Consider the following 15009-nt stretch of genomic DNA (forward strand, 5'->3'; position numbering starts at 1 on the left):
CACGGCATGCATCACTGGTTCCGATCGCATTTCATACCTATACCAGAGCTCGGTTGGTTGCCAGTCGCTAACACGGCACAACCAATTCGAGCCGCGGTCAAAACAATCATTTCTCTCATGTCATTTAATACTGCACTCCTATTCGAATCCAGATGCATCAAACAAGCACCGATTCGTCCCAGGAGCACCAATATTTTCAGTTGCCCCATTTCAATACATGCTCCAGAGCCCGGTTCACGGTCGAACAAATCGTGACACGACCAGGCCGCACCTCTGTCATGCAGTTCATTCATTTCACAATCAAAGCAAACATTTCGAATCATTTCATTGTCACAAGATTGCAAGCATCATACAAATCACTGCTTCAAGTTACTTAGCAATCCCTTCACGAATTGTCACCTTTTCATTTTCCTCAAAAAAAAAAAAAAAAAAAAAAAAAAAATCCATACCTATACCAGAGCTCGGTCGGTTGCCAGTCGCAAAACACGGCACAACCAATTCAAGCCTCGGTCAAGGTAAACATTTCTCTCATTTCATTTCATGCTGCGCTCCGATTCGAATCCAGATGCATCAAACAAGCACCGATCCGTCCCGGTGTGCACCAATGTTTCTTCTGTTGCCTCGTTTCAGTGCATGCTCCAGGGCCCGGTTCACGGTCGCATCAGTCACGACACGGCCAGGCCGGACCTTTGTCATGCAGTTCAGTCATTTCAAACATCAAGGCAAACATTTCGAATCATTTCGTTCTCACAAAAAAAAAAAAAAAAATATACGAGCTCAAAAACAGGATATTCTCATCAGATCAAATCATGTCACAGGCCGGCAGCGAAGACTTCACGGCCCCTCTGTCGGCTTTCACACAGGCCTCATTTCACTACCTCACAGTACGTACGAATGTGGGAATATTCGTTCAGCAGCCATCGACGAACAAACCATAGATCGGCTCTTACAAACAGAACTAGACCGAGAGTACGTTATAGGCCTTTCACTCAGCCCCCTTTCAGCACTTGGAGAGTCAGCCCTATTTGGGGCTCGTCAAGGGCAAATTCACAAATAAATTACGTTTGGGGTACCGCCTGTCTGCGCCTCATTCTTCCCACATCCCCAGTCTCAATTCCCTGATTCCCTCCGAAGAATTCTCCCTAAAATATTCCTCCGTAGACATGCCGATACAAGCAGTCATCAAAGCAGGTACAGGCGCCTGGCTTTCCAAAACCGACATCTTGGATGCCTTTAAGCTCCTGCCTATCCATCCATCCCTTTGGTGCTGGCATGGCATCAAGTGGAAGGAGGCATATTATTTGGCCACAAAACTGACGTTCGGTTCGAAGAGCAGCCCTTGGCTCTTCGACACATTCGCTCAGTCTCTTGCTTGGATACTGTTACACAAGGCTCAGTGACAAAAGTCATCCATTACCTGGACGACTTCCTACTAATGGAACCTCCCAGCAAGCCCCCAGGAGACCTCGACAAACTCAGAGCGATATTCGGAAAACCCAATCTTCCCATCACCAAGCACAAAGTAGAAGGCCAGCACATAACATCACCTTTCTCGGGGGCCAACTTAGACACCTGCGCTATGCAAGCCAGTCTCCCCCTCGACAAACTAACCCGCATTAAGGCGGTCCTTCACAAATTCACCCACACCAAGGGGTGTACCAAGAAGCAGTTGCAATCTCTCCTGGCAATGCTGAATTTCGCCATACGAATTATTCCACAAGGCCGCACCTTCGTGTCACGCCTGCTGAGATTCCTGCCAGAAACACAAGACCCCGGTCAGATCTTAAATCTAGACTCCGCAGCAATAGCGGACCTATCTATGTGGGACGAATTCCGTCCTCCCGGAATGGCATATCCCTAATTATACCCATGGTATCAGCCCTGTCACCCCAGGTGGTGACAGACGCTGCAGCCACCACAGGTTTCGCTGCAATTTTTGGCCATCATTGGTTTTCAGGACCCTGGCCTCAACAGATACTGTTGATACCCGGCTTATTCAAAACATCTTCCCTCCTCGAACTCTACCCCATGGTGGCAGCTGCACAACTCTGGGGTCACCATTGGACAGGGCAAACCGTAATCTTCACCACCGACAATCAGGCCACGGCAGACATCAACAAAGGCAGGTCCAATTCCCCAGCAGTCATGTCCTTCCTGCGCAGATTGGTACAACTGTTCTTACAGCATCAGTTTAACATACACTGTGCATTTATTCCAGGCAGACACAATTAGCTGCTGACGCACTGTCACGTTCTAACTACACCTCCTTTCCAAACAGGTTCCCGGAGCCGATCCAGTGTCGGCCCCTATCCCTGCCTGGTCACAACTGACCCTGGACTAGTTTAACATTTACAAGGAGCAACGCAGCTCATCAATCACTCACTCTCTCATAACACACTCAAAGCCTACCAGACAGCTTGAAAGGCGTTCAATAAATTTCTCACATCCTGCCGTAAAGGACCAATAGATGTCAAACAGGTATTGGCCTGCATTTCATACTGCCACACTCAGCTGACCTTATCTTACAATACCATTCGGCTATACCTAGCCGGCATACAACATTTCGTGACCCTGGAAGACCCCACAAAATCTTCACTGTTCTCATCACACGCTATACGAGCCATCCTAAGGGGCATCCAGAAACAACAACCAGTGATTAGTACTAAGCGCTTACCCATTACGGGGCCCATCTTCAGGGATATGTCGACTATTCTGGCTACTTCGCCATTCGGTCTCCTGCCCAGCACGGTCCTACAAGCAGCCATATAGTTGGCTTACTACGGGTTCACCTATAACCACCCCACAGACCAAGTATTACGCAGACGGCACTTGCTTCGCCACCAAGACCATTTCATCCTTCACCTCGAGGTTTCTTAAACCCAGGAAACAGGCTCTGGAGTGGACATTTCACCTCTACAGAACCAATAACAGCTGGTGTCCAGTCACCGTACTTAACCGTCTCCTCTCACTCCTGCCTGAACAATCGGACACCAGTCCTCTTCTACCATTCCCAGTTAAACCCTTAAACGCATGTCACTTTGTAAAACACATAAGGATACTTCTCCGCAATCTTCACCTTAAACCCAGTCAGTACTCCGGACACTCCTTCCGCATCGGAGCAGCCTCCGCAGCAACCCGCCAGGGGGTTCCAGACCACATCATCAAAAGACCAGGCAGATGGAAATCAGCCTGCGTCGCCCGGTATATACCCAATCCTCAAGTAGAGATGGCACAGGCATTCTCCAAATTGGCTCAATGAATACCTGAAAACCAATTATATATTATATCCCTACCTGAATGTTTTTGCCCCCTTATTTTGGCATACCGGCCATTAGACCAAGGCACACTTTCAGGTCCATTTCATATGGTAAGTCCACACTTCCAGGTCTATTTCCGATGGTAAGTCTTATCTTTATTATTAAGTGTTATCTATGTCCATATCGGACATAGGGCTCCGACCATAAGTAGGAAGGCCAGTATGGTGGCCTGAATTTATGGGAGGAGCCCGGTGGGTATTTAAGCAGCCCGCTCACCTGTGGTGCTTGTCGGTTTCCTGTGCGCGATACCCACCCTCCCATCCCCATTTCAAGGCATTCATTTCATTTCATTCATTTCATCTCATTTCTCTCTACAGAATAATCATTTCTTAAAATCAGGGTATGCCCCCTTATTTTGGCATACCGGCCATTAGACCAAGGCACACTTTCAGGTCCATTTCATATGGTAAGTCCACACTTCCAGGTCTATTTCCGATGGTAAGTCTTATCTTTATTATTAAGTGTTATCTATGTCCATATCGGACATAGGGCTCCGACCATAAATATATATATATATATATATACATATATATATATATATATATATATATATATATAGCTGCAAAGGGTGGGCCAACTTAAAGTTCATGTGCATGTTCATGTGCATGTAAAGGCTGGTGTCCCAATACTTGTGGTAATATAGTCTATATGTATGTATGTATATATGTATATATATATATATATATATATATATATATATATATATATATATATATATATATATATATATACATATATATATATATATATATATATATATATATATATATATATATATACACATATATATATATATATATATATATATACATATATATATATATATATATATATATATATATATATATATATATATATATATATATATATATATATATATACATATATACATACATACATACATATACATATATACACACAGACTATATTACCACAAGTATTGGGACACCAGCCTTTACATGCACATGAACATGCACATGAACTTTAATAGCATCCCAGTCTTAGTCCGTAGGGTTCAATATTGAGTTGGCCCACCCTTTGCAGCTATAACATCTTCAACTCTTCTGGGAAGGATGTCCACAAGGTTTAGGAGCATGTCTATGGGAATGCTTGACCATTCTTCCAGAAGCGCATTTGTGAGGTCAGGCACTGATATTGGATGAGAAGGCCTGGCTTGCAGTCTCAGCTTTAATTCATCCCAAAGGTGTTCTGTCGGGTTAAGTGCAGTCAGTCAAGTTCCTCTACCCCCAAACTTGCTCATCCATGTCTTTATGCACCTTGCTTTGTGCACTGGTCCAAATCATTTGGTGGAGGGGGGATTATGGAGTGGGGTTGTTTTTCAGGGGTTAGGCTTGGTCCCTTAGTTCCAGTGAATGGAACTCTTAAGGCGTCAGCATACCAAGACATTTTGGACAATTTCATGCTCCGAACTTTGTGGGAACAGTTTGGGGGATGGCCCCTTCCTGTTCCAACATGACTGCGCACCAGTACACAAAGCAAGGTCCATAAAGACACAGATGAGCAAGTTTGGGGTGGAGGAACTTGACTGGCCTGCACAGAGTCCTGACCTCAACCCAATAGAACACCTTTGGGGTGAATTAGATCGGAGACTACAAGCCAAGCCTTCATGTTCAACATCAGTGCCTGACCTCACAAATGCGCTACTGGAAGAATGGTCAAACCTTCCCATAGAGACACTCCTAAATATTGTGGACAGCCCTCCCAAAAGAGTTGAAGCTGTTATAGCTGCAAAGGGTGGGCCAACTCAATATTGAATGTTCATGTGCGTGTAAAGGCAGGCGTCACAATACTTTTGGTTATATAGTGTATATATACATATATATATTTTTTTATTATTATTATTTATTTATTAACACCCAGGTGGCAACAATAATGTCAGATGATCTGATGATCTGTATGACATTTGCATTTACTGCACAAATATCAAATGCTCACATACAGTAAGTGAATGCAATATTATTAGTATTTTTAGTGGTTGCAAACCTGTGAAAATGTTGTTGTTGTGCTAATATGTGCCCTTGCGGGTTTTTTCAAAATTGTTACTATTTACTACGCTAGGTTCACACCTATGTGTTTGCTGTGACTTGGGGTTATGCAGGCACAGCAACCCATTCATTTGAATGGGCTGCTGTACCTGCAGGAAAAGCAGGGAAAAGGTCCCCACACCTTTTAAAAAACATGGCCTCAGGGAAATCACGTGGTATAATGTGAGGAAACGAGACATCGCCATAACAAAAAAACATTCTGCAACTCGAGGGGATTTAGGGAGAAAAATTCCCGGGCACTCAAGTGATTAAACTGCAGCAATGTAGGTCTGTAAAAATGACAGATCCTGCCTCTTTTTCTGACGATGACATGAAAAGGGGCCATATTTCAGATAACACCAGATCTATATTCAAAATGGTCCAAGTATAATGTACCCCAGAAAGCACCCTTATATCTCTGCAGACAAGAAGAGGAATACACACACACTCTCCAAACCGCATCCAATAATGGGTGTGGTCAAATGTCACTAAAAGTGGGAGGGTCTTAAAGGAGTGCATTACATACAGAGTGCAGAGTTTGGGAAGGGGGGTTACAAACAGAGTGCAGTGTTCGGGGGTGTGCTGCATACAGAGTGCAGAGTTTAGCCCTCTTCCACAGTTGCTCACCTCTGCATCCCCCATGCACATCTAACTTTCACTCCTTTTCAGCTCTGACCTCTGCATGCAATGCCCCCCACTTCTCTGCCCCCCATCTTCTCCCCTCCTCCTTAAAAGCTCCACCATCTTCCACGTCTTACTTTTGTTTCTGTATTAGGCTGGAGCACCCAGTCAGCTTTAGCACCTCCCCACACACTGCAGTTGGCTCCACCTCTCTCACTTGCGGTGAGATCATTCGGGGAGGGGGGGGGTCACCATCTGCACTGCACCCCGGGCACCTGAATCTCCCTTGACCTCATCCTGCTTTGAGTGGGGGCCATTTAGGAGATCAGATCTCTGGGAGCCATTGAGAGACAAGCTGTCACTTGTAAACACAGAAGCCAGGCTTCTGTGTTTACAAGTAATAGTGGTGAGCAGGGAGGAGAGGGCCTGAGCCAGAGGTGGTGGAACTGAGTTCCACCAAGTTCCAGCTGAAAAAAAGTCCTGAACTACAGTATATGTCAAACTTACTTGAGCCTTTCCATGTTTTCATATAATATATACTGCAATAAAATATCTTTTTTTTTTTTCTAACCACTTCCGGACCGCCCACCGCGCATTTACTGCGGCAGGGCGACCCGGCTGCGTGAAACAACGTACCTGTATGTTGTTTCCACTTTGGGGTCTGGGGCCCGCGATGGCCGCCAGGACCCAGACCCCAAAGAGGAAGTAACATACAGGTACGCCAATCATTCACTGGACAGGCAGAAAGGTGGTCTGCCTATGTAAACAAGGCAGACCGCCGTTCTGTCAGAGAGGAAGAGAGAGATCTGGTGTTTCTGCTAATCAGGAACATAGATCTCTCTCTTCCTCCAGTTAAACCATAAATCACTCCCTAGGCGCACACTTAACCGTTTGGTCGCCCCTGATGTTAACCCCTCCCCTGCCAGGGTCAGTTATACAGTGACAGTGCATGATTTTAGCATTTATTTTTTTTTTAGCACTGATCACTGTATATTGTAATATACGCTTATTGGGATTTTTTTTTTTACCAAAAACATGTAGCAGAATACATATTGGCCTAAATTGATGAATAAATTAGATTTTTTTACATTTTTTTATTGGATGTGTTTTATAGGAGAAAGTAAAGGAAAAAATATTTTTCAAACTTGGTCTTTTTTTGTTGATAGCGCAAAAAAAATAAAAACCACAAAGGTGATCAAATACCACCAAAAGAAAGCTCTATTTGTGGGAAAAAAAAGGATATAGATTTTGTTTGGGTACAGTGTCTTGTGAACGCGCAATTGTCAGTTAAAGCAACGCAGGGCTGTATCGCAAAAAATGGCCTGGTCATGAAGGTAAACCTTCTGGGGCTAAAGTGCACACATTTGTTAGATTACTAGCTTATATAAAATGCACACATTATTAAATGCACACATTTTAAATGCACACATTCGTTAGATTACTAGCTTATATATTTATAGCTTATTATTATATGCCTTTATCTAGCAGAATAAATTCTATAGCAGATGCTGGCCTAGTTCATTTTGTACAAACTCAGTGTTCTTCTGCATATTCTACAAATCAATAAAAAATCACTGAGATAATTAAGAATGAATGTATTTCAAGTAAACTACAGATTGATCTTTTTCTTTTTTTAAAGCATTTCAGCTTGCGCTGTGCATTGCTTGTTGCAGTTATTTAAGTTTATTTCTAATCATATGGGCCTGGAATTCACAAGTTCCACTCTCGTAGTTAATGATTGTATTTCAGCACCATGAACAGCCAAATTGACTTTACCTTCTTCTCTTCCTGTAATACGATTACTTCGTGATAGCGTGGAATGAATGGCTCATATTTTTTCTTGTCTTCCTTCTTGGAGTTGACATTCTCATAATGCAGTGCACTTTCCCTTTAGAAAGTTCAAAGAAAGATTTATGAGTCTGCAGTTCAGATTGCACAGACATCTAAACAAGTACAGAGAGAAAGCCTTTCCCCCTTATGTTTACAGGCTCTAATGGGGGCCAGATCACTCACTAATGGAGACTCACGCACTTACGCTGAAGGATGCAGTCACTGGGGTCTACTGAAAATGAATTTGCTGATACATGCGAATTGTAATGCTACCGCTATTTACAGGCACACAATGCTTAAAATATATGAAAATTGAAACGTAACAAGTAGGGCAACTTCATCCCAAATCTTTTTGTGCTTTCTGGATGCAGGTTTCATTTGGCTTGGTTCACATCTGTGCAGCTGCATGCTGCGTGTCAGCTAGCTTATTCATTTCAATGGGCTGCCCTACCTGCGAGAAACGCAGGAGAAAGAAGTCCTCACCCTTTTTTTTTTTTTTTTAATAGCGCCGCGCTATTAAACCATGTAACCATGATGTTGCGGCACCATGAGGTTTGGGTGTGTGAAAATTCACACATCTTCTGATGTATGGGGGTGTCATTAGAAATTATTGGCACACCCATGCGTCTGCTACAGCTACAGAGCAACACATTTTTCTGCACATTGGGAACGAGCACGCTCCCGTCAAGCAGTAGTGTGAACCAAGCCTTATCGGCTGTTTTACAATTTTATAGGACATTATTCTGGGCTCTTAAAGTAAGACTAAGGGCATTTTTTTTAGTTTTAGATGGAGTGAAGAAGAATAAGAACACCAGTCAGTTTTTATTGCTGTCTGTGCTCCCTGTAAGGCTAATGCCCTGTGCGCGCGACCGGTTTTCCCGTCATAAAAAACTCTGAAGGTTTTTCCGACAGGGTTCCGACGGAATTCCGCTCAAGCTGTCTTGCTTACACACGGTCACACCAAATTCCGACCTTCCAGAACGCGGTGACGTACAACACGTAGGACGGGACTAGAAAACAGAAGTTAAATAGCCAGTAGCCAATAGCTTCCGTCTCATACTTGCTTCTGAGCATGCATCGTTTTTGGTACATCGGAACAGCATACAGATGAGCAGTTTTCCTGATAGGAATTGGTTCCGTCGGAAAAATTTAGAACATTTTCTCTTTCTAGGTCCGTAAGAATTTTCGACGTAATAAGTCCGATGGGGCATACACACGATCGGAATATATGATGAAAAGCTCCCGTCTGACTTTTTCTGTCGGACATTCCGCTCGTGTGTACGCGGGATTAGTTCAAACTGGCTTAAGAACAAGCATTTGAGAGGCGATTGACAAGCGTTTAAAAGATTCAAAAGACAGCACATTGTGCTGTTCACATTACAAAAACATGAGGCATTAGCGTTGCTTCACTTCAAAATTGAAGCTTCATGTCAAGTCAGGAGGCGTTGAAGCTTTTCAATGCCTCCTATTCAAGTCAATGGTAACGCTCCGCAAAAGCTTGGCAGCCGTTTTTGACGCGGTTTTGGGGCGGTTGCAGAGAGTTCAAATCTGTCACTTTCCATCGTGGAGCAGTTTTAACGCTCATCAAATGCTACCAAACCGCGCATAGGGCATTTAGGGAGCATTTTAACACTTGTAAAACGCCCTATTCTAAAGCTCATTGATGCCTGTCTGATGCCCATACTAATGCTTTACAAACGCTATAGGAGCGTTTGTTGAGTGTCAGTAATTTAGCAAGTGTGAACAAGCCCTTAGGGAGATTCACCCTCTCTATTTGTCATGTTTACTGTTATCATCAAAAGGGAAAATGAAATAAATTCCTGAACTTTGCATTGTAACCAGAGCAAATGGGACCCTGGCGAACACTTTGGAGGGATCTCCTCTCACTTCCTGGCTATGGAACAGGCAGTGAGGAGAAATCTCAATAGGACACATATGGTTGAAAAAACTACAGGGGGTTTAACCTTCCCTTACACTATTAAAAATGAAAAAAGTGCCTTTAGTTCTACTTTAGATTCCAGTCTATTTAGTATTAATTTTCCCCTAAACATAGATTACAGGCCAGTTTTTGTGGAAGAGTTTTGTCTTCTGTTTCTGAGTTTTCTATAGATGCCCAAAGTTTCTCACAAGGAAGGTTTCTTTTGTTTCTGACCAAACTGATATAGGTATGTATGGGCTGGTATGACTGTGAGAGTCACTGGAAAGTAAAGTAGCTCTACCAAGGCAGAGATTGATGTGATAAGGTACCCCGTAAGGCTCTGCATACTATGTTAAAAAGTTAAACTGCATGGAAGAAACCTGCTGCTTGTCATTCTGGTGCTTCATTTTTGCAAGAAACACTATATATTATGTTCTCCTTTAACTTTGTGTAAAGTCAGATTATTATTTGGGCTCTTAACTTCTGTGCAGATATACAGTAGGTATCATTGGAAGTACCTAGTTTTATTAAAAATAATACCTATTTCCTCTTTCCATAATACAATGCAGTTTAGTTTTCGGATGCACATTCACTTGACATGCATGTGTCAGGACTTTTTGTTGGGACAGTCAACATTCGTAACAGCTTGAACATGTTTTCTCTATCCGATACAGTTCATGCTTGAGGTGATTGTAGACATATTAGTTACAAAACCAATTGAGTACAGTCCGTGATATTTTTTTTTGCACTAACATACAGATTTTCGGGACAAGTTTTCGGGTGTACCCCCTTATTCTATTGCTTGGACCTTAAAGAAGGGGGCACACCTTTAAAACTAGTCAAGAAAATTTTGATGTCTGCGAAAATTTAAAAATGTATCATGGACAGTACCCAATTCGTTTTAATACAGTTTAAACAGCTATGCAGCTATAGTAGATCACTGAAATAGAAATACAGAACAGTCCACATTTCACATTTGGTGGGGATGTGTAAAAATCCAAGAATTTTGGAAGGGGATAGTTAGGATGGTACAAGAAATTTCTGCTTCTGAAATACCCGGAGATCCATGGATATGTTTGTTTCACGGTACAGTGAGTTCAATAGGACAGTATAGGATAACATTTATTCCCCCATTTTTTGAATGCAGCCAAATGACTAATTCCAAAGTTCTGGGGCTTGCAAGAGATTCCATCAATGGGAGATTGGCCAAGGAGGGTGAAATATATCTGTACCATGGAAGAACTATATCACTCAAGTGAGGACTTGATAGAAACATTTTCAAGGTCTTGGGGGGGTGGTTTGAGTTGAAAAAACTGAAAAAATGTGGAGTTGATGGGTAGATAGAAAGAATGAGAAGAGGAAAGGAAGATTTTGAAGATGTATTAGATATCATATTTTTGTGAGGGAGGTGGAATTAGGTTAGAAATAATTTTAATGACGTTGTATATAAGATAGTATATATGTTATGTAAGAAAATTAAATAAAGATAAAATAAATACATAAAACACCCCATGTTAAAATGTCAGGTTTCTGTGATTTAAAAAAAATGAGACAAAGATAAATCATTTCAGAACTTTATCCACCTTTAATGTGACCCATAAACTGTACAACTCAGTTGAACAACAAACTGAAATCTTTTAGGCAGAGGGAAGTAAAAATTAAAAAAATAAAATAATATGGATGCATAAGTGTGCACACCCTTAAACTAATACTTTGTTGAAGCACCTTTTGATTTTATTAAAGCACTCAGTCTTTTTGGGTATGAGTCTATCAGCATGGCACATCTTGACATGGCAATCTTGGCACACCCTTCTTTGCAAAAACACTCCAAATCTGTCAAATTGCAAGGGCATCTCCTGTGCACAGCCCTCTTTAGATCACCCCACAGATTTTCAATTGGATTCAGGTCTGGGCTCTGGCTGGGTCAATTCAAAGCTTTAATCTTCTTCTGGTGAAGCCATTCCTTTGTTGATTTGGATGCTTTGGGTCGTTGTCATGCTGAAAGATGAAGTTCCTCTTCATGTTCAGCTTTCTACCAGAAGCCTAAAGGTTTTGTGCCAATATTGACTGGTATTTGGAACTGTTTATAATTCCCTCTACCTTGACTAAGGCCCCTTTTTCAGCTAAAGAAAAACAGCCCCAAAGCATGATGCTGCCACCACCATGCTTGACTGTGGGTATGGTGTTTTTTTGGTGATGTGCAGAGTTTTTGCGCCAAACATATATCTTTTGGAATTATGGCCAAAAAGTTCAACCTTGGTTTCATCAGACCATAACATATTAACCCACATGCTTCCTCTCATGTGTCTTTTTGCAAAATTTAGCCGAGCTTGGATGTTTTTCTTCATAAGAAAAGTCTTCTGTCTTGCCACTCTACTCCATAGCCCAGACATATGAAGAATACAGGAGATTGTCACATGTACCACACAGCCAGTACTTGGCAGATATTCTTGCAGCTCCTTTAATGTTGCTGTAGGCCTCTTGGCAGCCTCCCTGACCAATTTTCTTCTCGTCTTTCATCAATTTTGGAGGGACATCCAGTTCTTGGTAATGTCACTGTTGTGCCATATTTTCTCCACTTGATGATGACTGTCTTCACTGTGTTCCATGGTATATCTAATGCCTTGGAAATTCTTTTGTACCCTTCTCCTGACTGATACCTTTTAACAATGAGATCCCTCTGATGCTTTGGAAGCTCTCTGTGGACCATGGCTTTTGCTGTAGGATGTGCTAAGAAAATGTCAGGAAAGACCTACTAGAACAGCTGAACTTTTTTGGGGGTTAATCAGAGGCACTTTAAATGATGGCAGGTGTGTACTAACTTCATTTTAACATGAGTTTTAATGTGATTGCTTGATTCTGAACACAGCTACAGCCCCAGTTATAAGAGGGTGTGCACACATATGTAAAAACATTATTTTATTTTTTTTATTTTTACTCCCCTCTAAAAGATTTCAGTTTATTTTGCAATTGAGTTGTATAGTTTATAGGTCACATTAAAGGTGCAAAAAGTTCTGAAATTATTTATCTTTGTCTCATTTTTTTACATCACAGAAACCCGACAATTTTAACAGGGGTGTGTAGACTTTTTATATCCATTGTGTGTGTGTGCGTGTATATATATATATATATATATATATATATATATATATATATATATATATATATATATATATACGTATATATATACATATATATATATATATATATATATATACATATATATATATATACACATATATATATATATATATATTTTTTTTTTTTTTTTAATTAAAAAAAATACATATACAATAAATATCCAAAGCACTAGCAGATACATATTGCAAATGTACAGTAAATATTTGCATGGAGGTAGACTAAGGATAATTGTGCAAAATACATAGTCTGTACTTTGCAGTTGATGCATGACTGAACAATGCATTTAACCTGCAGGTGAAAAGAAAACCGTTAACCTGCAAAAAATATTTTTTTAACCTTTAAACACTCCCTAGTAACGTGTATAAAAGGTATCTAAATGTATGTTTCTACACAGAAATTTCCCATTTTACAATGGCAAATGATTTTATGTTTCCATTATCGAAATGAGGGCCAAAATAGGAAGAAGACAATATATGAATAATTAATTTCTAATGAACAAAATTAAATATTTAATTGAACCAATACAGAAGTATAATGTTGCTGCACTGTGTATTAACAATGCTCCTGGAAAAAGGCTGCTACTGTGAAATAAGAAAAAGTAAATGGCTGTATTTTGAATATTGTATTTCTAACCATGAAAACATTGATACTGTTATTTCACTCCCTCTTAAAACAAAATGTTACTTATCTGTTAAATATGCTACTTCTAAAATTTGCACTTTTTATCTTCACAGTTGCTTAGCTGTTTATTGGACTAAAACCTACTTACACCAATTCTAATTCTAAAAGGAATCTATCCATTTTGACAGTCATAGCTTTAGCATTTACACATTTCTGGAGAATTTTTTAGATTTTTTTTTGTTTGTTATATTTGTCTTTTTGGGGAGACTTCTCTTCACTTCCTGTCTCAGAGGCACTACAGGAAGTCAATGGAAATGTTTTCATAGCAAAAGTGTCATCTCATGTTCCAGTGACAACCGTAAAATTTAGATTTTTGTTTCCTTATTTTTGGTCACAAGGACAAATGAAGGTGGTTAATCTCCCCAGCGAATACAATGGCAGCAATAAAAACCTGACAGAGCTTCTAACACTGTCCCACTACTGTATATCCAAAATTAAAAGAAATGTTTTGGCTATGGATGCACTTTAAAAATAAGTCATACTTCTGTTTGAAGCTTGTTAGGTCTTATCAGTGCAGGATATGAAACTTAAGGCTTTTATGACTTACAGAAAAAAACATTCCTGTACATGATTGTGGTTTTGACTACTGCTCTATTTGCAAATTCATACCAGTTTCGTTTTATCTGATTTTCTGGCTATCAAGTGAAAGGACACAATCCCAGGGCATAGTTTGGCTTCAGTTTCTGGCTCTGATCCCTTACTATACTCCTTTTATGAAGGCTATATTATCCATTATGCATTATATGAAAACTGGTTTTGACAGTTCCTATTACAACACTAGCAGTTAAATGCTAGAATATAATTCACAATGCAATAAAATCTGCCACCGCTACAAGCTGGAGCATAAATACCCATCTAAGCGCCTCTTTAGAAAATCAAGCAGCTTTGAATTACTTATTGGAGAAACATAGCAGTAAGTGTCATGTAAGAGTTAATAAAAAAACCTGGGAAAAAATGTCATACATACTGATCTATATCATATTCCCCTGGGCCAGGTCCATCATGCTTTTGAAATTCAGTACGTTTTCCTGAGTACTTTCCAAAGTGCACACCACGGTATTTCAGAGTTGCATATGGTTCATTCTGAAGCAAAAAAAAAACAGAACCAAATGTGTCGTTAAGCTTTATGTGATGGAAGATATCTGTCCTTGAATGTTGGATGTTTTGGGCAGTTCATTGTTAACACAATCCATGCACAATTCTTCATAAATGGGTAATGGACACAACAAATACAATATGAAATAGTTTAGGTCAGAGTTACCTTTATCATAGTAACAAAGAGTCATATTAGATGCAACATGAAAAGCAGAATTTAAAATACACAAATGATGCTAGAACTACATGTCCATTGTTCTAAAAACTGTAAGGATATGATTTCTTGAGGAAAAAAGTTTTAGAAATATGAGTTTACAGCGCTAAATAGAAACGGTAGTCCCAAATTGAAGCTCAATAAGAT

At 40.4% G+C, this 15009-nt stretch overlaps 1 protein-coding gene across 2 annotated transcripts in view; it reads right to left on the bottom strand.

Annotated features, from left to right (window-relative positions):
* Positions 1-15009, bottom strand: part of STPG2 (sperm tail PG-rich repeat containing 2) — a 1021190-nt gene that overhangs the window by 861782 nt on the left and 144399 nt on the right. For both annotated transcript variants that reach the window (XM_073601209.1, XM_073601213.1), the window contains exons 6-7: positions 14521-14636; positions 7760-7871 (exon numbers count right to left, since the gene is read on the bottom strand). In XM_073601209.1, the coding sequence (XP_073457310.1) occupies positions 7760-7871; positions 14521-14636 (228 nt within the window). The remainder of the gene's footprint in view (positions 1-7759; positions 7872-14520; positions 14637-15009) is intronic.

This window comes from Aquarana catesbeiana, linkage group LG01 (assembly GCF_042186555.1).
Source record: "Aquarana catesbeiana isolate 2022-GZ linkage group LG01, ASM4218655v1, whole genome shotgun sequence".
In the NCBI taxonomy this organism is placed as follows: Eukaryota; Metazoa; Chordata; class Amphibia; order Anura; family Ranidae; genus Aquarana; species Aquarana catesbeiana.